Here is a 23,877-nt window from a genome sequence, read left to right as displayed (position 1 = left end):
GCTAATCCATTTAAAGGTACACCTCTACCCCGATAATAATGCGACCTGATATAACATGAATTTGGATATAACGCGGTAAAGCAGTGCTATGGGGGGCACCCCAGCCCCCAAACTCCCTCCCAGAGCCTGCACCCCAATCCCCTACCCCGTACCTCCTCCCCCACCCAAACTCCACCCCAGAGCCATAGGCAGGTGGGGGGCAGAGTTTTTTGGGGGGCAGGTTCTGGGTGGCATGAGTGACATTGGGCTGCTGGGAGGATTTTAGGACTGGCACTGGCCCTAAGGTAAATTGAGTTTGAGACCCGTCCTAGGACATCCAGAGCCTTTTCCTTAGTTGTTTTGGCGTCACATATGACCATGTCTGATGCAACACACGCCTGGTGAGGAGTCTCACTTCCCTGCATATTTCTCTGGTTTACTCCACTACAGACATGACATCGGAAAATCTCACGACGTTTCTATAACAAAGTTGGCAAGACTGGCTCGACAAAGCTGAGAAAAGCACAGTCCATCGTTGCCTCGGGCCCTGGACACATGCCGGTCAGTGCTGGGAGCTTTTCCCCAGACCCAAGGGAATGTCACCGGCTGCCACGCACCACCACGCATCACGTTTTTTTAAAGGGGATGTTTTTACCTCATATGCAACCTGTCGCTTCCATCGCTGTCAAGAACCCGCGTGTAGGAGAAAGGGAACCAGCCTCTCCTGTAATGCAGAGCCACAAGACAGTCAAACCTAGCCGCTCACGCAGAGATGTGTGGCGGGAGGAGTCTATGAACATTACGCTCCGGCTACATACCACACTATGCCATGACAGAAGGGACCATCATTTGGATCATGGCTTTCTAGGGGGCGCTACACACACTGCAAACCAATAAGTCAAGTGTGGTAAAAACTCCAGATCTTAGGGATACTACTCAAAAAGGCCCATTCCCTGCCTTGGACACCCCCTCTCAGAGTCTCCCATCCCACACACACACACACACACACACACACACACACACTTACAGGAAAAATGGGGGAGGACTTTTGCAGGCAACAGGATTGGGTTTTTTTAAATGTAAGATTCCAGGTTTTGTACGCTGGACTAAAATTGCTTCTCCTTCCCGGGCCATTAGGAGCCGGCTGCTGGCCCCAGCAGCGGTCCCCGCCAGGTCAGATCCCTGCCAAGACCATCTGGAGCGTTTGCTTTATTGGGAGGCTCTGCGGCGCGGTAAGGAGGTTATTTAAGGTTGCTGGCGTTACGGATAGTGCTGCACAAGCACGCCACGATTCTGCCATTAGCAAGGGCCCCACGCTCAGCCCCCCATGTGTCACACAAGTGAAATTGGGATAAAGAGTCAAGACCAGAAGCCCAGCACTCAAAAGCCTGGCCTTGCGCCTCAGGTCGGTGCTTTACCAAACATCAGCCAGCAACGCTGGTATTTCATCTTGCTCACAATTTTCGACTCCCATAGTAACCAAGTGGCATGATGGGATGCCAGGAAACACTGGCTGGCAGCTAAGCAAGTCTGGCGTGCCAGCTACTCCCATGTTAAGAGCTAGGTGCTGAGGCAGCTGTAGTTCTAGGGAGTTCAGATACTCACATTTTTGTTTTCTCACTCTCCCCGTAGTGCCATCCATCTCGGGCCTCCGGCACCAGGAGCGTGATGAGGTCTCCTTCCTTGAAGCTCAGGAGGGTGGTGTTATCACCAGCAGCATGAGAGAAAATGGCCTGTACTCTCGTCCTGCCGTTCCTCTCAAGCCCGGCAGCCATGGAACTGGAGCGTGGCAAGGTCTTGTTTTCAGCTGGTGAGACGCAAAGAAAGCCCCAAGATCTCAGACCATGTGGCTGACCACATCCTTGGCAGTTTTCTACTGTGGCATTTAGAGTCATTAATCTACCCAAGGCTCAGCCAGCATGGCAGTTAAGGAAAACTAACCCCCTTTTAGCCAGTACAGCTCAGACCCTCCTCCCCCTCCCCCCTAATTCTGGGCTATTTTTTTTTTGAGCAGTCGGTTATAAAGACCTTAAGTGAATGTACTCAGTGGACCCAGTCTGATTGGTGCAGTTCCTCTTACTCTCTCCCCAGTGGAGAGCATTTAGGCAAACGGTCAGAATATTAACTTAACGGCTACCCCCCATTCGATGCTCCTCATTTCACACCTTTGATGCAACGGATGCATTTCTGTGCTAAGGTAGGAGGACTTGGAATAGTATGCAAATAGACCTATTTGTAATGGTTTACGCCCAGGTTCCATTCATTATTTCAGACACTTTGCTCTGAGATGTTAACATTAGCGAAGGGAAAAACCCAGAGGAGAGAAGTGCGTGACCCTCCTGGAAACATGCCCACGGGGAGGCGGATAAGTGAACTAAAGCAGGTGAGAGGCATTGTCTCTATGCATTGAGATACACACCTGCATATGACCGCAGGCATAAGAGGAATAAAGACTCAGCAGGGAAGGTCCCACTATCTTTGGCCTAATCCAGTGACCCTATCCCATCACGCAAAGAGACAATCATCATCATCATGATTATGGTGCCTAGCGGCCCAATCAAGGTGAGGGCCGCCCTGTGCTCGCTGTTGTACAAACACCCTAAAGAGATGGCTGCAGCCTTGGCGTTTACAATCCCTCCTCCCGCTCCCAGATTCCTTCCGATTTGCTTATCAGGAATCCTGTCATAGGGCTCAAAGTTTTTCCTTCCAAGGGAAACTGCAGCCCAAATCTGCCCCCTTTATTTTCTAATCCTGTGCCCAAAGGCGTGCGAAAAGGGAGACACTACCTCACATGGTTCTTGGGAGAGGCCATGAATTACTGCATAGTTACTAAGAAAGTCAACCAGGCAGTTACAGTCACCATGTGACACTTCACGGTCACTAACTGAGGAAGCCATTGCCCCCACTTAGGCTTTTGTGCCACCTGAGCCCACCTTGCCTCCTCCCACTGCATTAAGGTGCAAAGACCCTGAACTGCTGCTACTCCTAGCTCCGGTCAGCAGCTGACCCATAGCCCCCTGGGAGAAGCGGCTACGTCGCTGCTCTGTGATCTGACGGAGGCTAAATCCTTACTGGTTGCGTAACTGTTTTTCGGTGCGACGCTCTTGCGCACAGGAAGTGTGTTGGAGTACGAGTCACTCAGTTGCTTCTGATGCTGGGGAGGAGTTAGGGATTTTGGCTGGGCTGGCTTCATCTCGGGCCAGCGGCTGTAGTCCTCGACCTCAGGGCCCGAGACGCCATTCATCACGGGAATGGTCTCTTGTGCCGACATGCGCTGAAAGGAGAAAGGGCAATGGGAGATTTCAGCATCAGGGATGTCAAGCCACGTAGAGGTCACATTTCCGTAAAGGACCCACACACTTTAGGAGAATACGGTTTACCATACACGATCAGGCCCCGGTCTATTGTGTCTGGTATCCTGCCTCCAGTCATGGCCTGCTCTTAATGCTTCAGGAGGAGGGGTAAAGCCATCTAGGGTGGCGTGAGGGACCAGATCCCTGCCGTGATCAGTGTGTGCCAAGCAGGCGGAGATACAAATACACCTCTTGACAGGAGGTGAAGTGAGACATGCTAGCATTCAGACAGCCCATTTCTAAGCCCACCCAGAGGATTTCAGTTCAGTCCTCTCCGACAGCAAGTCCCACAGATTGACTACATCAAGTGGAACATCCTTTCATTTACATTGCTAAGCAGTTTTCACTGGATCATGCAGCCTCTGAGGTTCCCTCCCCAACTCTTCCTGCAAAGCCAGGGCTCAAAAACGGTGGTCCCTGTCTCCCCCTGGGGCTTTGCAAATCCTGGCTGTCTTCACAGGGAGGCACCGAATGTCACACAAACCTCAAAGACATGATAAAGCAGGATGGTCCATTTCACACTGGCCCACGCCAGCCCCCTTCACAAGTGTGCACTAGGGGATTCCCCAAAAGCCCCACCGCTGAATGCGGTCTAAAGCTTATTGGCAGGGGACTTGCCTGACTGGTGGAGGCTAGCGAGACCGTGCTAGGCTCACTACACCCATAACGTTACTCAGCAAGGGCAGCAGCACGGATGCCTTGCATACTTACCCCCACGAAGGGCGCCAACTCTGGTGGGACAGGGAGCGGTTTGGCCCCGGGGATAGGGTCTGAGATGATTAGGTTCGATTTGGACGTAGACAGGGAGCTGGGGATGATTGTGCCGTTGCTGCTGACGGCCATCTGCTGCATCAGTTGGATAGCTCGGTCTGGGATCTTGTTGGGGTCCGAGCAAGACTGCTGCCAAATCGGGAGCTTCTGTGTCAAGATCTCTTTCCCCTAGAATCAGGGGGGGGAGGGGGAGAAAAAGAGTGAGAACACAAGAGACCCCAGACAAATCCACTCACCTCTCAGGAGGAGGGGCAGAGAATGATCACGGCAAAGCTCCCATCTCAACCCAGGCCCCCCAAATATCCGTTCTTCAGACTGGATTCCAGGAGGCACAGAAAGCAGACCATGACTATGCTGCCGCCGGAGCCGGCTTGGAACACAGAGTGCCACTAGCCCAGATTTCCTCTCTACTCATCTAATTAGAGCAGTAAGTGAGATTTATCTACCCGGGTGTGTAACAAACAGGACAAAGCACGGCACCTCACAAATATTGGGTGTAGAATGGCAGACGAGACAGTATGGTCTCATGAAAAATTGAAGAGTATTTTATTTCCCTAGCTTACTTGGAAACATTCTGCATGCGTGGCAGCTTGAAGAATGGACGAGCCAGAGCAGAAAGGGAGGGAGGGAGAGCTGGGCTATTCAGTTTATCTGAACTCTCCTGTACACCAAGAAATCTATTGCAAGCAAAGGCTCAGGCGAGAAGCGCGCACTGGAAGCCACACCAGTTCGCTATCCAGCGACAGCTCCTAGCCAGCTTTGCTGGGGGAGAACACGTGTGGTGTGTGACTTGGTAGCACAAATTGTGTTAGTGCAGCATTCATTGCTTGGCATCCATTGCTATTCTTTTGGAGCACAAAGCAAGGGGGACCCCGCTTCTCGCGCTGGGTGAGCAAGCGGAAAGTCCAGAGTTGCTGTTCTGATATTTGGCTGTACAAGTCTGCTGCTTTGTGATGCTGACAAGGCTGTGCCATCCCCCACGGCCAGCCAGAGCAGACAGGTTTGGGGCATGTTGTGGAAGGGGGTGGCTGGAGGCAGTATTGTACCATTCAATCCTCAGAAATACCACTCCGCTAAATCTGGAAATTGCTAAGCAGCGGAGGCTGGGGGTCAGCAGACAGCTGTATTCCCAGGGCTGGCTAATGAAGGATTGTTATTCTGAGACAGACTGCAGGCAGAGGGGAGAGTCCCTGCAGCACATCATGTCCATGCCAGAAGACTTGCACGCCTCACCAATAAAAAGCTAATAACGGCAGAGGTGGAAACCCGGGGATAGTCAGAAGCATCCAATAGAACAGCACTGACCACAGCCGTGGCATATTAAAACAACAGATGCAGATGCAGCGTTAGCGTTCGCCATCTGTTGCACGCAGCGAGGGGAGAAATGCGATGAACTCTCTGGGAACCAGACGGCAGCACAGGCAGAGGACTCCTCATTTAGTCTGACAGGGCTGCCCGACCTCTGCAGTTTCCAATCTCAAGGATTTTGAAGCTGAAGCTCAGTCTTCAGCCTGCCTCAGCTGGCTGCGATTAGGCATTGGGGCCAGATGGTATAGGGGTCCCCTCATGTTCAGAGGCCACGGCAATGCTCCAGCCCAAAGGTCAGGGGCTGAACTCGGTTTCTGGGTTTTCTTGCCTAAATTAAGACCTGTAGCTTCTGTCGAAGCAGGGGAATTGGTAGTTTGGGTTTTGTCCCCTTGGGAAACTAGATAATGCTACAGGAACTGCTCCCACATCCAAACACAGAAGGAGCAGGTGCCACCGTCCACGCAGCTCAACTGCACACCCACCTAATGGCTTCCGGAATATGGACACACCACAGAACAATATGCCACCACTACAAATGAGCTGTAGCTGATTTTGAAGCCAAAGCAGACAAGCTGCCACTCCCAGAAGGCAAATTAACTCATTCTCCATTAACTGATAAAGCAGCATTATTGCAGGGTGAAACTGTACCTGTTTGCTCTAGCTTTACTATTCTCTTTGGGCAAATTGAAGTCAGTCCCTAAACCATCTCCATTGGCTTTAGGAAAAGCCCCGTCTCATTTCCACTGCATACGTCAAAGCCCTTTCACCTCATGTGCAGACTTCTGGCTGACAGGCCATAGCATCTCAGGGGAGAAGCAGCGCCGCCTTTGGTGGGAATGGCTGTTTGTTAACTTCGCCAGCCTCGGAAATTGGCCGACACATTACACACCCATCCACCCGCAGCGCGGATGAACCGCCTGCAAAATTCCCTCTGACAAGTCGTCCACGTACTTTGCTGCGAGAAGCCACGGTGTAAAACCGCAATGAAGCCTGGGGTGCAAAAGGGCTGTTTTTAACGGGTGAGGCTGCAGCGACATTCTAGGTCACTTACAACTCTTGGAGAGAACTCTGGAACCTCCATCTCTGAAGAGAAGAGTTACACACACACACACCCCCACCCCCCGCTGCCGCCCCATCCCATTGTAACATACGTCGGGTTTTGACTCAGCATATATTCTAGTGCAGGGATAGCGATGACTCACTGGGACTTTTCTGTTACTCCCTTATTCCAAGCTCACTCTTGACAGATGGAGATTATAAGTGAGATGTAGGGAAAAAAGCAGGAATAACTGGAAGCGCGAGCGCATGCAGGCGGCCGGCTGTTGTGCTAAGGGAGCAGCATGCTCGCCGACACGCAGTATCAACCCGAGTTAGCGAACAGAGCACCACAAGCGGGCAAGAGAACTCTGCTCCGAGATCCCAGCTGACAGGCGAGTGCTCTGGGCTGTCCTCCCCCTGCAGAACAGTTCGTAAGAGATGTAGGCAGTGCGTGGAACAGCCGCCTTCCTATTGAATCCTCTCCTTTGTTAACGATGAGCTGTAAGGGAGCAGTCACAATGGCTCACAAAGGGAGCCAGCTCACCATGTTCCCTGTCGCTCGCTGCTCCTCCGAGACAAACAGAAAACGAGAAGCAGGAATTTTCTCACCTCCCTTTAGGAGGAAGGTGACTGCGCCAGGTTCTGGTCTGGTTTTGTGACTCATTAGCAGATCAAACAGGGATTTGACCCCCCTCTTTAAGCCTGCGTACTCCATCCCAGTGACTAATGACAGCTCAAGGATTACATGAGCGTACCGGAGAGGTGTGTTCCTCAGCTGGGCTGTGCTAGGCAGAGGCAGGGGCACCGGAGATGGGGCTGGCATCTTTAAAGGAAAGCAGGGCCGTGGTGTGCTGCTGCCATGCCCTCGCCAGTCACCGTTGTTCTAGACAGCGAATCAATCGGCTTCCTCTGGCTGGGTGAGAGCTGGTCTTTGGCAGCCTCTCCAGGAGAGCTATGAAGTGGTGGCCTCCTTCAGTAGCCCAGAAAAGCAGCACCCACAGGGCCCTGCAGATAAATGGCATGTGCCCTGCCATCCCGTAGATCTTTGGACAAAACACCCGCCTCCCAGGGCACAATCTGCAAGGAGTGGCTGAAAACTAAAAACACCACCACCTCACAGAGATGAGATTGTGGCTTACACAGCCCAGGAAAAAAAAAAAACCAAAAACCACATACACGCACACGTGCAGTACCCTGATCAGTGTGCATTCCTGTCCCGTCTGCCCGAACCACAGGGGACTGGTCTGGTATAGTGCTCGGATGGACAGTCTGGCTCATTAGCATAAACTGTAGAGATTCACCAGTCTGTTTGAAGGTCCCTGGTTCCAACCCAACACCAATCAAAGGGCAGCCATCACAGAGCACCCAACCAAAACGATTGACAGCCCTCGTGTGATCACTGCCCATACTGATGGGAGCACTTGGACCTCTTTGGAGGGTCTCCTATCCAGAGGCGGCTTCACAGGCTGATTAACATGGTGGTCGCTCACCTTGGCGTGGTAGGAGATGGTGTTCTTAGCCACAGCACACTGCTTCTCTACCAGGAAGCAGAACCGTCTCCTCTCCTCTGTGAGCGCTGTCTTATAGCCATCAGAGACGTGGTTTTCTAGCTCACCTTGTTTGTTGCCGATAGCATCGATGTACTAGGGAAAGACGACAAGCAAACAGGTTATTGGAAGCAGGGGCGGCTCTCTGTATTTTGCCGCCCCAAGCACGGCAGTCAGGCAGCTTTCGGCGGCACGCCTGCGGGAGGTCTGCCGGTCCCGCGCCTTCGGCATACTCGCCGCTGAATTGCTGCCGAAGCAGCGGGCCCTCCCGCAAGCATACCGCCAAAGGGAGCCTGACTCCCGCCCTCACGGCGACTGGCAGGCCACCCCCCACGGCTTGCCGCCCCAGGCACGCGCTTGGTGTGCTGGTGCCTGGAGCCGCCCCTGATTGGAAGGGGCATGTGGTTAATCTCTGCACACCCAGCACTGCGTGATTACCTGCGCCTCAATGGACGTTTGAAAAATGTCACCTGCAAACCCATAACAAGACAGAAGTTCTTTTGGGTACGAATCCTGTGCATTGCCATGCCTGGATATTTGCTCCAAGAAATAAATGCAGCATTAACCTGTATGTCTCTTCACTTCTCCCACTAGAGAGAACATTATTGAAATACTCCACACACAACTCTTACAATTTTGTTTGGATTTAAAATTTGCCTGCAAGCACAGAACATTTATATGCACACACACACACACACGTGGGGGTGCGCGCACACGCGGGGTGTTTGTGTGCACATCCACGTGTGTGCGCGCGCACGCATCCCTCCCAACCATCCTTTACTCATCCAAACTCCCCCACACAAAGCTACTGACTCAGAACGTGGGCTTCGAAAGTCGTGTGGGTGGCTGGGGGGAGGGCAGAGCCGAACTGCCTTGCAGCTGCCCTCTCAAACACCCACACCTGGGTAGAGCTAATGCTCTCAGACTGTACACACTGCTTCTGCTGCTTAAACCCTGCTGGCTTTATGCTGATAGGAATCATGACATTTCCATTTGCAACAGCATCCAAGAGCGCTCTCCTTCCAAGCAAACCATGGGCAGTATTGTTATCTCACACATGGACACACACACACACACACCCCTCAGAGTAATCAACACAAGAAGCTACAGAAGAGAGACCGGGGAGAGGCTGGTGAGCAAGACAAGAACTGTTCCCTTCCCCTTATGCCTCACCTGCCCCTCCCCAAATCCCTCTTGTGCTCACCCATGCCGCAGCCCCAGAGGCAGGAATCTGGCATCCCCTTTCTCTGGGGCCAATCTAGAAAATGCATTGAAAAACTAAATGAAACCCATGAGCACAAAATCATTTCTGGCCACCTCTTTCTCCAGCAGTGTCCAAGCGCAGACTCCATAACCTGTCCTGAACGGCTCCCGTAACACGTGCTGCCTGGCCAGCCGATCTGTCACTAGACAGACTAGTAGCAAGAGCTCACTGAACTCTACTGCCCAGTACCTCAGAAGATCAGCAGTAGGTCAGCTGAGTCAGTAGGTCTTGCGCAGGATTCCCTATGGAAAGGCAGATGCCAATACTCACCCCTCTATTTGCATTTGCATCAAACACACACACAAACCTTCAGCAAATCGTCAGACTATTCTGCAATCGTCCCATTTTGCTTTTGCTACTTAGCCCTCAGGTACGTAGCTTCTGCATGTGAACTGCACGCAAGTGACACAAAAATCAGCCAGGCCCACCACCATGTGTAGCTCGGTCTTTCACCTTCACCAGTTCCTCTTTAACTGGGTGAGTTTTGTGCTGGGGGAAAAAGCCACCAAGACAATAGCAACCGAGTCCTCCACCTGCCCAAAACGTCCGTCGGCTCAGCAAGGGCAACTGAAGCTTCCTGATCAAAACAAGCGGGATGACCTCTGGGACCCGAGAAGAGTTGCACAAGCCATGCCCACGGATGGCTTCCATCCCCAGCAAGCCCAACGGGGGTGCCTCTTAGTAAGAATTGTTATGGAGGATTCTGAGACAGATGCCTCAAAGTCAGTTACCAGCTGGGCTCCGGCCACAAATTCTCTTTCCACAGGACCCCAAGCAGTGTGACCATCTGTCAATTCGGGCTGAATTCAAAAAACAAGCTAGACTGGAGAGGTGCTGAATTCCTTCACCAATTCCCTGCGCCTTCTCCTCAGCAGCTACCGACACATTTATGAACCTGCTATTCGCTTCTCGGGCCGTTTGTGCCAATGCCCCGTTTCAGGATTCCTTTGTCCTTCAGAATGCTTCTGTACACTTCAAGCGATAGAGCATCAGCCTTACAAAGCATTGCACCACATCTACGCATCCCCAGCCTCGTATCTTTCAAATCACATCCAAGAGAAACACAGCTCCCCTTCTGAAGAGCACTTGTAGCTTGAGAGAGAAGGTGGGGGAGGTAATATCCTTTCTGGGGCCCACTGCTGCTGGAGAGAGAGAGAAGCTTTCGAGCTTTGCACAGAGCTCTTCTTCAGGTCTGGGAAAGGTACTCAGGCCTGGTCTACACTAGGAAAATCCACACCCCTGAGTAACGCAGTTAAACCGACCTAATCCCTGGTGTAGACAGTGCTAGGGCAACAGGACAATTCTCCCGTCCATCTAGCTACCACCTCTCGGGGAGGTGGATACTTATGCCAACCAGAGAACCAATCCCATCCGTATAGGTAACAGGGCAGCTGCGCCACTGAAGCATTAAATGTGCACAAGCCCTCAGGGTGTCCCAGCTAAATCCAAGAGGGAACAGATTAATTAGCATAAGTAGTTAACACATTGCAAGGGGCCACTCGAGGTGAAGTGGCCAGTGAACACCCAGACCTGAAGAAGAGCTCTGGGTAAGTTCTAGTCTCTCTCCCCAACTGAAGTGATATTATCGTCCCCACCTTGTCTCTCCACTATGCTGGGACTGACATGGCTATAACACCACTGCATACTTGTAACTTTGAGCGAGATAAGAACAGCCAGACTGGGTCAGACCAAAGGTCCATCTAGCACAGTATCCTGTCCTCTGACAGTGGCCAATGCCAGGTGCCCCAGAGAGAATGAACAGAACAGGGAATCAAGTGATCCATCCTGTCGCCCATTCCCTGCTCCTGGTGAACAGAGGCTAGACACCCTCCCTGCCCATCCTGGCTAATAGCCATTGATGGACCGATTCTCCATGAACTGGGCTGGTTCTTTTTTGAACCCTGTTATACTCTTGGCCTTCACTATATCCTCTGGCAAGGAGTTCCACAGGTTAACTGTGCGCTGTGTGGAAAAATACTTCCTTTTGTTTTAAACCTGCTGCCTATTAATTTCATTTGGTGACTCCTAGTTCTTATGTTATGAGAAGGAGTAAATAACACTTCCTTATTTACTTTCTCCAGACCCGTCATGATTTTATAGACCTCTGTCATATCCTCCCTCAGTCGTCTCTTTTCCAAGCTGAAGTCCCCGTCTTATTACTCTCTCCTCATAAGGAAGTCGTTCCATACCCCTCATCACTTTTGTGCAATAAATGCTCCATGTAAAGGGAGGGTTCAATACTACATATGCTCCATTTCCGCCTTGCAGGGAAGGCGATCTCAGACTCGTCATGACCAGTTTTACAGTCTAGCCCACATTAAATGAGGTTGTGGACTAACTAATTTCCCCTGGAAGAGAACCAAATATGGAATTTTTCCAACCCCCCCCCCCCATTTTCTGCCTCTCTTTCTCACTGAATACGGAGCAAGTCACAGCCGTTGTCGGTATCTGCTCTCAGAACAAAAATGGGATGAAACGCAGGGGAAATAAAAACAGACCGCAAGATGAAGTGACTTGCCCAAATCCACAGAGCAAGCCCACGTCAGAGCTGGGATTAGCATTCGGAAATCCTGGCTCTCAGTCCTGTGTTCTGATCATGCCTCCTCAAGACCAAACCCTTGGGGAATCCTGCTTTTTGCACACAGGAGAGTCTTCTGGCTAGTTTGCGCCTGGATCTCCCCCACAGGCACCAAGCAGATAGCAGTGAAAAGGAAGAAAAAAAACAACCTGTTCTGCACCCAGAAACTGCATTTAACAAAAAGACAAAAAACAACAACACCACTTCAAAAACGATTCCCAGTCTTCCCCACTACTCCAGCCAGCCTGTGTGTTTTGAAACCGACGTAACAGTGTTCTGTGCACACTATGAAACAAGCTCACGCAATGCGTTTGCAGAATGCAGCAGGTAGGCTCCAATTGATCAGAAAAGGCTGTCAGCATCATATGGGTGGGTAAAGGGAGGAGAAAAAAGGAAGCATCTTACCATTGTATTGGCTTAGTGCAGGAGGTGTTTCATGGGGCATGCCAGAAGATCAAAACACCCACTGCTATTTGTTCTCCCCATGAATGGGCCCAGAGGGCAACCTCCAAGACACAATCTCAAGTCTTTGTGAATGATTGCAGTGCTTCAAACACCCTGCAGGGGCTGCCTGGGCATCAGGGGAGGAATTTAGGGAGAGAAGGGGCACAGAAACCCTGTGTAATAGAGTAATGTCCCACTACCTCAAAAAAACTACTGACTGACAACTCAGGAAAGTGTTTCTGGGTTTCTAGGTTGACAGAGAGCCTTCAAATAACTTTCCCCTCATTCTGGTATAGGCACCAGGTAAAATATGCACTAGGAACAAAGATGACCTAATTAGCAATGTCAGCACTTCATCGCTGCACCAAGGGAGCCAAGAATATTAGATGGGAGAGGAATTCTGTTTTAAAATAGCTTTCACTTAAGGCCTGGAGTCATGGAGACCAGAACTTGTGTTGAAGGAAGCTGCAGCTTTGCTAGGGTGATCAGATGTCCTGATTTTATAGGGACAGTCCCAATATTTGGGGTTTTGTTTTACATAGGTGCCTATTATCCCCCAACCCCCATCCCGATTTTTCATACTTGCTCTCTGGTCACCCTGACCTTTGCTCCCAGGGTGCGGGAGGGAAGGGAAATAAGGAAGAGTAAAACCTTGCAAGTCACAAAAACTGGACAGCCTCACAAGACACAGAATTATCCCTGAAAATTGGTGACCAATCCCAATTAGACTAGGAGCTCTCTCCACTTAAAGCACTGCAAACTGCCTCCATTGTTCTCCAGGTGGGGGAGAGAGGCACTCACAGCCAAGCCAGCAAGGTGAAAGCCATCATCATCTATGCAGAGAGCACAGGAGGCTGCCCTAAAAAGGAGGCACTGCCCACGTGAATCATTCCCGGAACAGCAGCCATTCTTCCAGCCTACAGCTTTAACTCTTGGGCTGCTGGAATCTGTTACAAGACAACACCTGTAAGAGATTCTGCTAGAAACACAAGCAAGGTCTGTTTAGCAAATCAAGAGAAGTACCCTCAGTAGAGCTTACTGAATATTTATAACAAACAACTAACTCGTGTGGTGCTTTGAGTTGACGGACCAGGTTTTCCCCTCCCTGTAAGCAGCTCATAACTAGGAGGAATAAGGACAAATATATCCTGGTGGGAGATTATGCAACAGAGGAAGAAAAAACACAGCCGTGCACGCTGGAAGCAACCAACATCACTAACACAAGAAGACTGGAGATTGCAAGATTTTAGACCAATAAATTCATCCCAGATGCTGGCACAAAAGTTAACAAATTAAGGCTAGAGGTATATAAAAAAATATAAATGTTAAGAAGGATCAAAAAAATCCTTGAGACAAACACTAATTCCGAGCAGAGAGTGATCAATTTATAGTCAGTGCAGGCAAAATAGCAAATGTCATATTTGGATTTCACTAAAGCATTCAATCATCATGTATGGTTACTGCGTAAATTAATTCAAATGATGTTGGATAGAAACAATTCCATGAAAAACTAGCTAAGAGTGAAAACCAAGGGCAACGCTAATCAGCAATGTATTGAGTTGTACTGCAGGAATCCGCATCAGGGTCCCTCTTTAATAAATGACTGAAAGGAGAGACTGAACCACGTTAATGAAATCTCCCAGGGATGGAAGTTGGGAGGAGTTACAGACGCCTATGAGGACTAAAGGGGACCTGGCAAACAAAACAATCTGGCTTGGAAAAAAAAAAAAAAAAAAAAAAAAAAAACGTCACAAGCTAAGAGCTAGTCTACACTGGCAGCTCTTTAACGTGGCTTGTGTAGTCACGGCAGAGCGCTGGGAGATAGTGCTCTAAAAAACCCACCTCCACAAGAGGCATAGCTCCCAGCACTGGTGCACTGTTGACACTGGCGCTTTACAGCGCTGAAACTTGCTGTGCGGGGGGGGGGGGGGGGGGGGTGTTTTTTCACACCCCAGGGAGAAAGTTGCAGCGCTGTAAATTGCCAGTGTAGACAAGCCCTGATACATCTTGGGGAAAACAAACACCACTCCTCAGCAGAGGGAAGCCAGTAACACCGCAGGAGACTGCTAGACTGACGGGTTTACAATGGGCTGTGGCAGCAGAAATACCTAACGCAATTCTGGGCTGCATACACAAATACATCCCATCACGAGTAGGGAGGGAACAGTCAATCTATAGCTCTGGTGGGAACATGCCCGGAACACTAGTTTTTTGGAAACAGAATCTAAAGACCAACCAGGGAGATCAGAGTGATAGATGAAAGAATTGGAAGGATTCAGAGAGCTAAGGGACTACCATGATGTGAGAACATGGAAACCGCCTACAAGGTTTTGAAAAGTGTGAGCTCCAAAAGCAGAGGATTTATTTAAGGTGGCACAAGGGGGAGTAATTAGAAGTAATGAGATAGAAATTCAGAAACGGAAAAGCAAGGCTGATGACCAGGGAAAGCTTCCTGTTAGCGAGCCCTATCAGGTTACAGAGCAGCCTCTCAAGGGAAGTTACAAAATCCATAGTGCTGAGTACATTTAAAACTAGACCGAATGTTTAGGGATCACGACCCTGCCGCAGCCTCGGGAAGGACATGGCTTCAGCTCTAGCTTCCACGAGTCAATCCGAAACTAGCAGATTCATTCAGTGCCCCCAAGGAGCTTAGCCCTCCCCTTTCTGAGCAAGGTGCTGAGCAAACACCCCAGCCAGGCTTTACCAGTAGCTGCCACCACCAATGCAGATGGAAAGTTCTGGCACAAGACTGACATATGGGAAGTTAAGTGGCAATTAAGTCAAGAGGGGCCCTGTTAAGCTCCCCTCCCCCTCCCCAATGTCATGTCCACAGACGGATTTACACTCTACTCTGCAACGAGGGGGGAAAGGAAACACGAGATGCTATTGTTAAAAATACTGGATTTGAACACTTGGCAGGGTGACAAGTTTATGTCTTGCTATCATTACTTAAAACAAGTTCGCTACTCCGAGCCCCATACCATTTATGAATGAGCGTGAACTACTTTGTGCTTCATCTGTCATCTTCAGTAACAATTCTTCTGAACCACAGGCTCGAGTTATTTTATTGGCCGGCTTGTTTAAGCTAGAGACACAAAGGGGAAGGAAAGGTTTTGCTTTCACTAGGTTATATCGTACAACTACTTGGACACAAGTGATCTCTCAGGGATATAACAGGAACAACGGTTAGCCACCTGCAGCTGTACTGCCTTGAGCTGGGATCTCTCACACCCTAAGGAGTTAGGTTAGGTCTCTACTTGAATGGAAGACCAAGGAGAATCCAGGAGCTGCGGAAAGTATTCGGGAAGATTCTGTAGGGGGGTGTTCTTCCAATTAAGAGTCACAATTAAATCAGAGGGTTGGAAGGAACCTCAGGAGGTATCTAGTCCAACCCCCTGCTCAAAGCAGGACCAATCCCCAACTAAATCATCCCAGCCAGGGTTTAAGGTCAGGCTTGACAAAGAACATCTAAGGATGGAGATTCCACCACCTCCCTAAGGAACCCATTCCAGTGCTTCACCATCCTCCTAGTGAAAAAGTTTTTCCTAATATCCAACCTAAACCTCCCCTGCTGCAACTTGAGACCGTTACTCCTTGTTCTGTCATCTGCCACCACTGAGAACAGTCTAGACCCATCCTCTTTGGAACCCCTTTTCAGGTAGTTGAAAGCAGCTATCAAATCCCCCCTCATCCTTCTCTCCGCAGACTAAACAATCCCAGTTCCCTCAGCCTCTCCTCATAAGTCACGTGCCCCAGTCCCCTAATCATTTTTGTTGCCCTTCACTGGACTCTCTCCAATTTGTCCACATCCTTTCTGTAGTGGGGGATCCAAAACTGGACACAGAACTCCAGGTGAGGCCTCACCAATGCTGAATAGAGGGGAATGATCATGTCCCTTGATCTGCTAGCAGTGCTCCTACTAATACAGCCCAAAATGCCGTTAGCCTTCTTGGCAACAAGGGCACACTGACTCAAATCCAGCTTCTCATCCACTGTAACCCCTAGGTCCTTTTCTGCAGAACTGCTGCCTAGCCACTCGTCCCTAGTCTGTAGCAGTGCATGGGATTCTTCCGTCCCAAGTGCAGGACTCTGATGAGGTTCAACAAGGACAAGTGCAGATTTCTTTTGGCCCAATCCTCTAATTTGTCTAGGTCCCCTCTGTATCCTATCCCTACCCGCCAGTGTAATCAATGCATCAGCTGAGTGACAAGGGGCAACAGGCTACTTACTGGAGTTGCTGCCTTTTGAATGAGACTAGAGAATAGTCAGTAACACATCCGCATTTGAGGCTCAGTCCTGAAAGTCTCTCCGCACACTGGCCGCAAGCCACTAAAGCACATGTGTAGTTCCACTGAAGTCAAGACTTCAGAGAAAGGTTTTGGCACTCAATTATACATGCAGAGTTCCTGCAAATCTACTAGCATGCTGGTGAGTCCATCATTATTTTAACATATGACATTTTAGGGGGCTTGTATGTTTTGTTTTGAAGAATGATCTGGAGATACTAACATGTCTCTCTCCAAGACACACAAGCAGCTAGCAGACCTCAGGCTGTGAAATGAGCCAAAGATGCTCTTAACCCTCTCCTTTGTATGGTAAACAAACCAACCTTCCTCCTGGATTGGAGAACGCCTGCAAGTGGGTTTCCATGGAAGCCACACCACATTTCATTTTCTTTTGCAAAGAAACAATCCCTCTAGAACAGTCAGTCATTCTCAAACTTTTGTACCGGTGACCCCTTTCACCTAGCAAGGCTCTGAGTGCAATCTCTCCCCCCCGCCCCTTTTATAAATTTAAAAAACACTTTTTTGGACATTTAACACCATTATAAATGCTGGAGGCAAAGTGGGGTTTGGGGGGAGGCTGACAGCTCGTGACCCCCCCATGAAATAACCTCATGACCCCGAGTGGTCCCGACCCCTAGTTTCAGAACCCCTACTCCAGAAAGCCATGAGGTTCTGAACATGGACCTATGAATATGCAAACACCGCATTTCATAAACACTGTCCTACCACATTAGCACACTTAAATCTGTAAGGGGAAATCCACTCAGAATGCTCTTGGCACAGTACTTCCCTTAGTAGTCAGCCCCCCACTCTTTGGGAGGAGACTGGGATAAGTAGTTGCGAGATACACAGCACTGACCCCTATTCAGGTGTGTCTCAGCAATGGAGATGGAAAAGAATAGCCGTCATTTTACTCACTGAATTCTGCAATAATATTCAACTTAACTGACAGGTTTTCCCCCATTTGTGCATTTGAGACAGAGAGACTGCAAATATCACAGTATTTGGGGATGATTCCTAAATGCCTTTATTCACCAAACAGCGTTCAAAACTACTATGCTAATGCAAGTTAACCTGCAGAGACTTCGGCTTCTTCCTGCCACCCCCTCTGCACTGGGTGCAACCCCTCATTCTGATTCACTGCGGCGTCGCTTCATTGAAATGCCTCCAAAACGCCTCTCTACCACACTTGTCCTCTAGAAGTGATGCCAGAGTGAATCCCTGCACTGAGCTAGCCATGTTCTCTCTCTGATAATTCCCCCCTCACCAGCCTACTGCAGGTGACCCCCCAACTGGCATTTAGGTTGTAAGCGTTTTCAGGCAGGGACCACGAAGCACCCACTGCATCTTGGGAGGCTAGGTAACAGGAACAAAACAAGATTGAGAGGAAGGGGCTTCACATCAGTAGATCTCAAAGCCCTTCACAATCTTCATGTATTTATCCTGTGATGCAAGGCAGGGCTGTTTTCCCATTGTCCAGATGGGAAGAGAGGCAGAGAGGCGCTAAGGGACTTTGTCCAAGGTGTCTCAGAACAGGCGATCTCAGGCAGAGCAGGGAACCGACTCCCAGTCTCCCAAGCCCTAGGCCAGTGCCCCAATCACACAGCCATCTTCCCTCTCTAAGGAACAGCCCATTTATTTTTACTCGGGAGGTAATGCACACTGCCTTATTACCTCCTTGGGTCGCACCATGCCCTGAACCTGCGCCCAGTGGGACAACAAGAGGTACTAACACGGCTGCTACTCTGAAACAAGAGGTACTGGTCACACTTCCGGTTTGTCAAGCCCGCTTCGCCACTACCACCACTGAGGCACCATCTTACTAGTCTGCGCTCTGCCCACCTCTTCCTTCACACCCCAGCCAGCGCCTTGCCACCCCCTTGAGGATGCCCTTCCCCTTGTTCTGTTCTATCTCAATGTGCTCAGAGTCAGGTTCCCAGCCACTCACGTCCCCATTTCAGTCCACAAATCTCCTGTTAAACAAACTGTTCATCTGCTGTAAAGGCCCAACAGACCCACCCCAAGGCAAGACACGACTGACATTCTCTCTGCATGAAACGCTCTGCAGAGTGAGCAGAGATATGTGGCTGGTTATTGCACTAGCTGAAGCGTATCCAATGGGAAATGTGGATAGGCAATTCTAACACACAAAGCTAATAAATCGATCATTGCTAGAAGTCAGGCCTCCTGTTTCATTCCTCCATGATCTAGGGTCTTTTCTCATTACATTTCCTCTCTCACAGGACTGCTCTTCAGGGTAGAAACCTCGTTTTCTTACTTCTCTGTAAAGTGCCATGCACAAATGACATTAAATAAAATGCAAAGAACAGAAACCAGTTGCTCTCTTCAGCTGACTACGTGGGCGTTTTGAGATCAGCCACTTAAAACAACTCCTCAATAGAGAACATCTAGGATCGGTCTTTGTGAACTAGCAGCATGCAGAGCCATTTTTCTACTGAAGGACACATTTCAAAGTTATCCCAAACCTGAGCAGAAATGAACTGTAAGGGCAGTTTCCAGGAGACTACTTTGGGGCATTTCAGCTCAGAGGGAAAAAGTTAAAAAAAAAAAAAAATCACTCAGTGCTGGAAGTGTTTATAACAGCGGCTTACAGCTTTGCTAAACTACACTGCAGAGCTCAAAGACCTGTGCTTGCTAAGGCCTAGATCTTAGTGATGAAAGACTGGTGGTCTATGGCTGGAGCAGCTGGGTAACTGACTAAAAAGGAGAGTAGAGCCGGTTCCTCCTCTCACTGTCCCGCCTTTTACGAGCAATGCACCAATTAGAGACCTTGAAACAAGCGCAGCGAATACCTTGATTGGTCACGGTTCCTCTAGCACGGAGTCACGGGCTCACTACCAGAAACAGCCTGAGAGTCAGGGGCTTCTCCGAGGCCCAGAACATCGAGAACTGGGCTGGAAGTTTTACACCAGGCTCTCATGAGGTTTCCAGGACCCTTTGTTTCCGGTCAGTGCTTCCACCCAATGGCGTGTTTGGCTGCTTCAGGAGCTGGCTATAACTAGGAACTGCAGAGGCGGCTGCAAAAACTCAGAAAAACCTTCAGTACAAGAGGTGGGGAGACAGTTTTAGGTGGAGCTAAAGGCTGATATTTATTAAATTTAAACCTCATCTCCCAGGCCTAATTTGAACAGGCCCAGAAGAGAAACAAGTCTGGCCAATGAGATAAGGCCAGAGAAACACAACCCAGGAGCAAAATTCTCAGAACCTGCACTGGAGAGATTTTAAATTGGGATCCCTTTTTATTCTCCCTCTGGTGACTGTACTCAGCACTTCAGGAAATCGAGCCGGATTCATTTTTAGTGTTTTAAACTTCATGTCAATTATTCAGCGCCTCCTCTGAGCTTTGACATAATTCTTTTTATTGGTCTTTATATAAAAGCTGGTGGCCTCATTACAGCAAAGTCCTTATCAATTAGGATTGCCTGACCTATAACTAAAATTATTTCTCCTTATGGGAATATCAAAGTGAGGCTTCAATTACAAAACCTTTATGAAAACTACAAGCTATTTGACCCAATGGCATTTCAAGTGTTCAGAAAGGAGAAGAGTATGCGTATGTACCTGAAGGCACTAGATACCTGGCCCAGGAGTTCAACTCCAATCACGTATCAGTGTAACTTAACCTACCCTTTACATAAGGCTGCTGCTGCCTGTGTCCCGTCCCCTCCCGTCCCCCCACACAGAGCGACCGGAATAACCTAAGTACGAATCCGAAGAAGTGAGGTTTTTACCCACGAAAGCTTATGCCCAAATAAATCTATTAGTCTTTAAGGTGCCACCAGACTCCTTGTTGTTTTTGTAGATACAGACTAACACGGCTACCCCCTGATACTAAGTACGAATGAAAACTTTGCAACATTAGCAAGTCCCCTGGCTGGAAGAAGTCTGTTGTACTCCTATACTGTTCTTGCCAATGCAATATAAAGAGGATGGGTGAAGTCTCTAAGAATGGGCAAGTGTCACAGTTCCAGGATGAGTTGTACCTTTGACCCCTTAGCCAGTCTCTCTGTGGGCACCCTTCCAAGAGGCAGGCCCGGCACCTGCACTTCTCTCAGAGTGAAAACCTGCCGTTCACCCCACTTTTAGACTGGGTCTCCAGGTTACAGCACCCTTGTTTCCTCAGCAGGTCCAACTGGGTTTCTTCTAGGAGCTGCAGACAGTAGTAAATGCAGCGACATTGAGTAACTTGTTCAAAACAAGTATTTATTTATCCATAGGAACACAGCAGTCAGAGAAGAGGGTTAAAATAATGAAAGGCATTTTATTATATATTTTTAAACTTAGCCTTTCCTGCAAGACTTAAGTGGGTTGACTTACCCCTGGTATCCCCACTGTCCTGAGGACTGGGTTACAGTCAGTTTCTCAGCAGACACTACCTACCCCTCAGCTTCAGGGCTGAGATTTAAACCGTTATCAAGTTCTTTGTTCAAGGATCCCCCCCCACCCCATTCTTAGATTCTCCACTCCCCCAGTTATCAGCCCACCTGCTGAGACCTTCAAAGGTTTTGATACCTGTATTGTTTAAGTCTGAGCTTCAATTTCAAACCCATTAGGACGGTATGATTGTTGGTTGCTTTATAGGAAAGAGGTCAGAATATTTAGCACAACTACAAAAAGAGCTTTCGAAATAAATTCTTTGATTCCTGCTTTTCTGCTGTTGCAAATCACACAAAAGCCTACCTGGCTGAACCAACATTGGGGGTGGGGGTGGGAAATCAACTTAGGGCAGTGGTCCCCACATTTTTTCTGTCATGCTCCCCCCCCCCCCGTCATGGAATCCATCTGCAGCCTGAGGCTGGGGTGCTGGGAGCAGAGGCCAGAGCAGGGCTGGATGGCACTTCCTCCCCACCCTCCATAGAGCATGACCCCTGCACCGCCATGCCCCCCTGAACATTTCTGTGTCCTCCTGGGGGGTGCTCCCCACAGTTTGGGGAGCACTGATTTAGGGGGAGCATTGATATTCAGCAAGTCAATAAAAGTGATCCCAGAAACGGATAGTGTTTTCAGACTCAACTGTACTAGACTCAGATTTAAGATTTGTTACCCAAAGCGACTGTGCTTCAAAACAAAGAGACAGACAGATATTGAGCAATCAGCTAACGCAACGTATTAAATAGCGATAATAACCAGGACAGAAGATCATCAATACACAAGTCAACAACTAGCCACACTAGGAGTTGCTTGTAGGCGCCAACACCATAACGTGCAAGCAGAGCTTTTTCCATTGAAAATCATATGATGCTTCCGCCACTTAGCTACATTAATCTTCAGAGTCCCTCCCTCACCCACTAAACACTCTAGTGAAGGAAGCAAGCATGCCAGGAGAGCTCACACTTCAGCTGGAACATTCAGACAGGCAGGTGATCGCTCAGGCAAGGATTAGCTCGGTCCTGGCACCCAAGCTGTTCAGAGAGAAGGGGCTTTACCAGCTCTGCTTTGGGCTCATTTGGAAGTGAACACTGACACGTCCACTTTAGTGGAGTCCTGCGAGCAAGCCTGTCTGTGTCTGCTTGATCAAGCCTCACCTCAAATCCCTATTCTTCCCAGAGATAGACAACGTACAACTTCCCACATCCAAGATAAACAGCAAAACGAAGTCTGAACGCCTGATCCGGATTAGGCGCTGATCTTTCCCTTTGTGAAAAGGAGAATAAAAGCAGGAGTTCGCCAGAAGAATCACAGGTGATACTTGTTTGGCCTCAATTCCATTGGCAATCTGACACAGCGGGCAACTCTTAAGCCATGGCCCTTTCAAAGATTAGATTCATCATGGCCTTGCTCTGCCACACGGTATGCCAGAAACCAAACAGCTTCAGGAGTCTTATTTGTCTAGTCCTGGACACATCCTAGTTAGACGTGGAAAGGATGTGCTGGAGGGTCTTGGAAGGCTGAGATAGTGGGGGTGGGGGTGGAGGGAATGGAACGGGAAGAAGTCAAACACATTTTGAGCCTATTCACAGAGCAGCCACTAGTCCTATCCTCCTGGGGCACGGACTTAAGCTTCAGTTTAATTTCAGGACAAAATGACAAAAACGGCTGTAATTCAGCAAACCAAGAAATGGCACAGAAGAGCAATTACACTTCCTGCAGTTCTAAATATGAGAACAGAGAACACTGCATAGGTTCTGAATCCTGGCTGCTTAACAGTCACTTGTGTTTAAGTGATACGATAACTTAAATCTAGGAGTCCTCAAGTGGTTTTTTTTATGGAATAGAATGACTTTTCTGTAACTGCCAGGATATTTTTGCCAACAGCAACTTCTCTCACTACAAAACAAACTCATCTGCAACACAGGTGCCTTCAGACACTGGTTCAGTGAAGCATGGCTCCACTTTACTAGAGTCTCTAGAAGTGCATCCTCCTTAAAGCCCCAAGTTGGTTGGTTTTAGAAGACAACAACCACACAGACAGTGCTAAGCAGGGTATAAAACACCCCAAAAACTCAAAAGTTGGCAGCATCTGAGCCAAATGCCAATTCCTCTGCCAAGAAGCAAGTGGTTCTCTAGTTGAAATAAGCAGAGTTGTCAGAGATCAGATATTTGTGGAACAAGACTGGATGTCTGTGTGACATCAGTAGCTGTTCAGCAGAGAATTCAGAGCTGCCAGTAAAGCTGGGATTCTTCACTTCCAATGCTGGCAAGTTTTTCCATCCTCCGTACCCCAGGCAAGAGGTTTCCTCCTCAAACCAGCTGCTCTTTAGATACAGGAAGTCAGTCGAGATCAGCTGAAGAGGAAAAAGAAAAAACAGACGATGGTGGAGCTCCAGTCCTGAGCATGGCAAGCCCTTGTGCTAAGCCAACACAAGAAACAAGAGTGGAAGAGTTCTGGGTGGGGACAAGGCCCAGACCCAGGATGACTACACCTGGCATGCAGCCCGCATGAAACTGCTGTAGGGCTGTGTTACATGGTTCCACTCCACATACTAAATCAAAAGCTATGCCACTTCCTATTGCCAAGCCACATCCTCACACCAGACCTCTGCTATCCTAGGAACGAGACATTTCCATTCCTCCACACGCGATTCTCCACAGGGTGCTGTACGTTGTTCTTCTCCCAGGGCTCGCTGGATTTAAACATTTATCCCAAGTTTTCCAGTGAGCATTTATGGCAAGAGTCCACTTGAGCCTATGGCAGTTTGGGCATCCTGGGCCAGCAAAGGGGCTTAGCCGTTTTGCTAACGCTGCCCAAAAATCATGCTTTCAAATCCACCGTAAAGAAAAGGGGGAAATAGTTTTAAGAGTGGCCCAAAAGGGTTTGCTTTTTTTTGCTTTTTTCTTTTGAGGACAT

The 23,877-nt window shown here is 49.1% G+C and overlaps 1 protein-coding gene across 4 annotated transcripts in view; it reads right to left on the bottom strand.

Annotated features, from left to right (window-relative positions):
- The window catches only part of BAIAP2 (BAR/IMD domain containing adaptor protein 2), a 72,842-nt gene that overhangs the window by 15,565 nt on the left and 33,400 nt on the right, over positions 1–23,877 (bottom strand). For all 4 annotated transcript variants that reach the window (XM_024201515.1, XM_024201514.2, XM_024201512.1 and 1 more), the window contains exons 6-10: positions 7,940–8,092; positions 4,044–4,271; positions 3,052–3,253; positions 1,585–1,786; positions 635–703 (exon numbers count right to left, since the gene is read on the bottom strand). In XM_024201515.1, the coding sequence (XP_024057283.1) occupies positions 635–703; positions 1,585–1,786; positions 3,052–3,253; positions 4,044–4,271; positions 7,940–8,092 (854 nt within the window). The remainder of the gene's footprint in view (positions 1–634; positions 704–1,584; positions 1,787–3,051; positions 3,254–4,043; positions 4,272–7,939; positions 8,093–23,877) is intronic.

The sequence above is a fragment of the Terrapene carolina genome, unplaced genomic scaffold (assembly GCF_002925995.2).
Source record: "Terrapene carolina triunguis isolate 2854851 unplaced genomic scaffold, T_m_triunguis-2.0 Scaffold192, whole genome shotgun sequence".
In the NCBI taxonomy this organism is placed as follows: Eukaryota; Metazoa; Chordata; order Testudines; family Emydidae; genus Terrapene; species Terrapene triunguis.
This window is presented reverse-complemented; position numbering and strand designations above follow the sequence as displayed.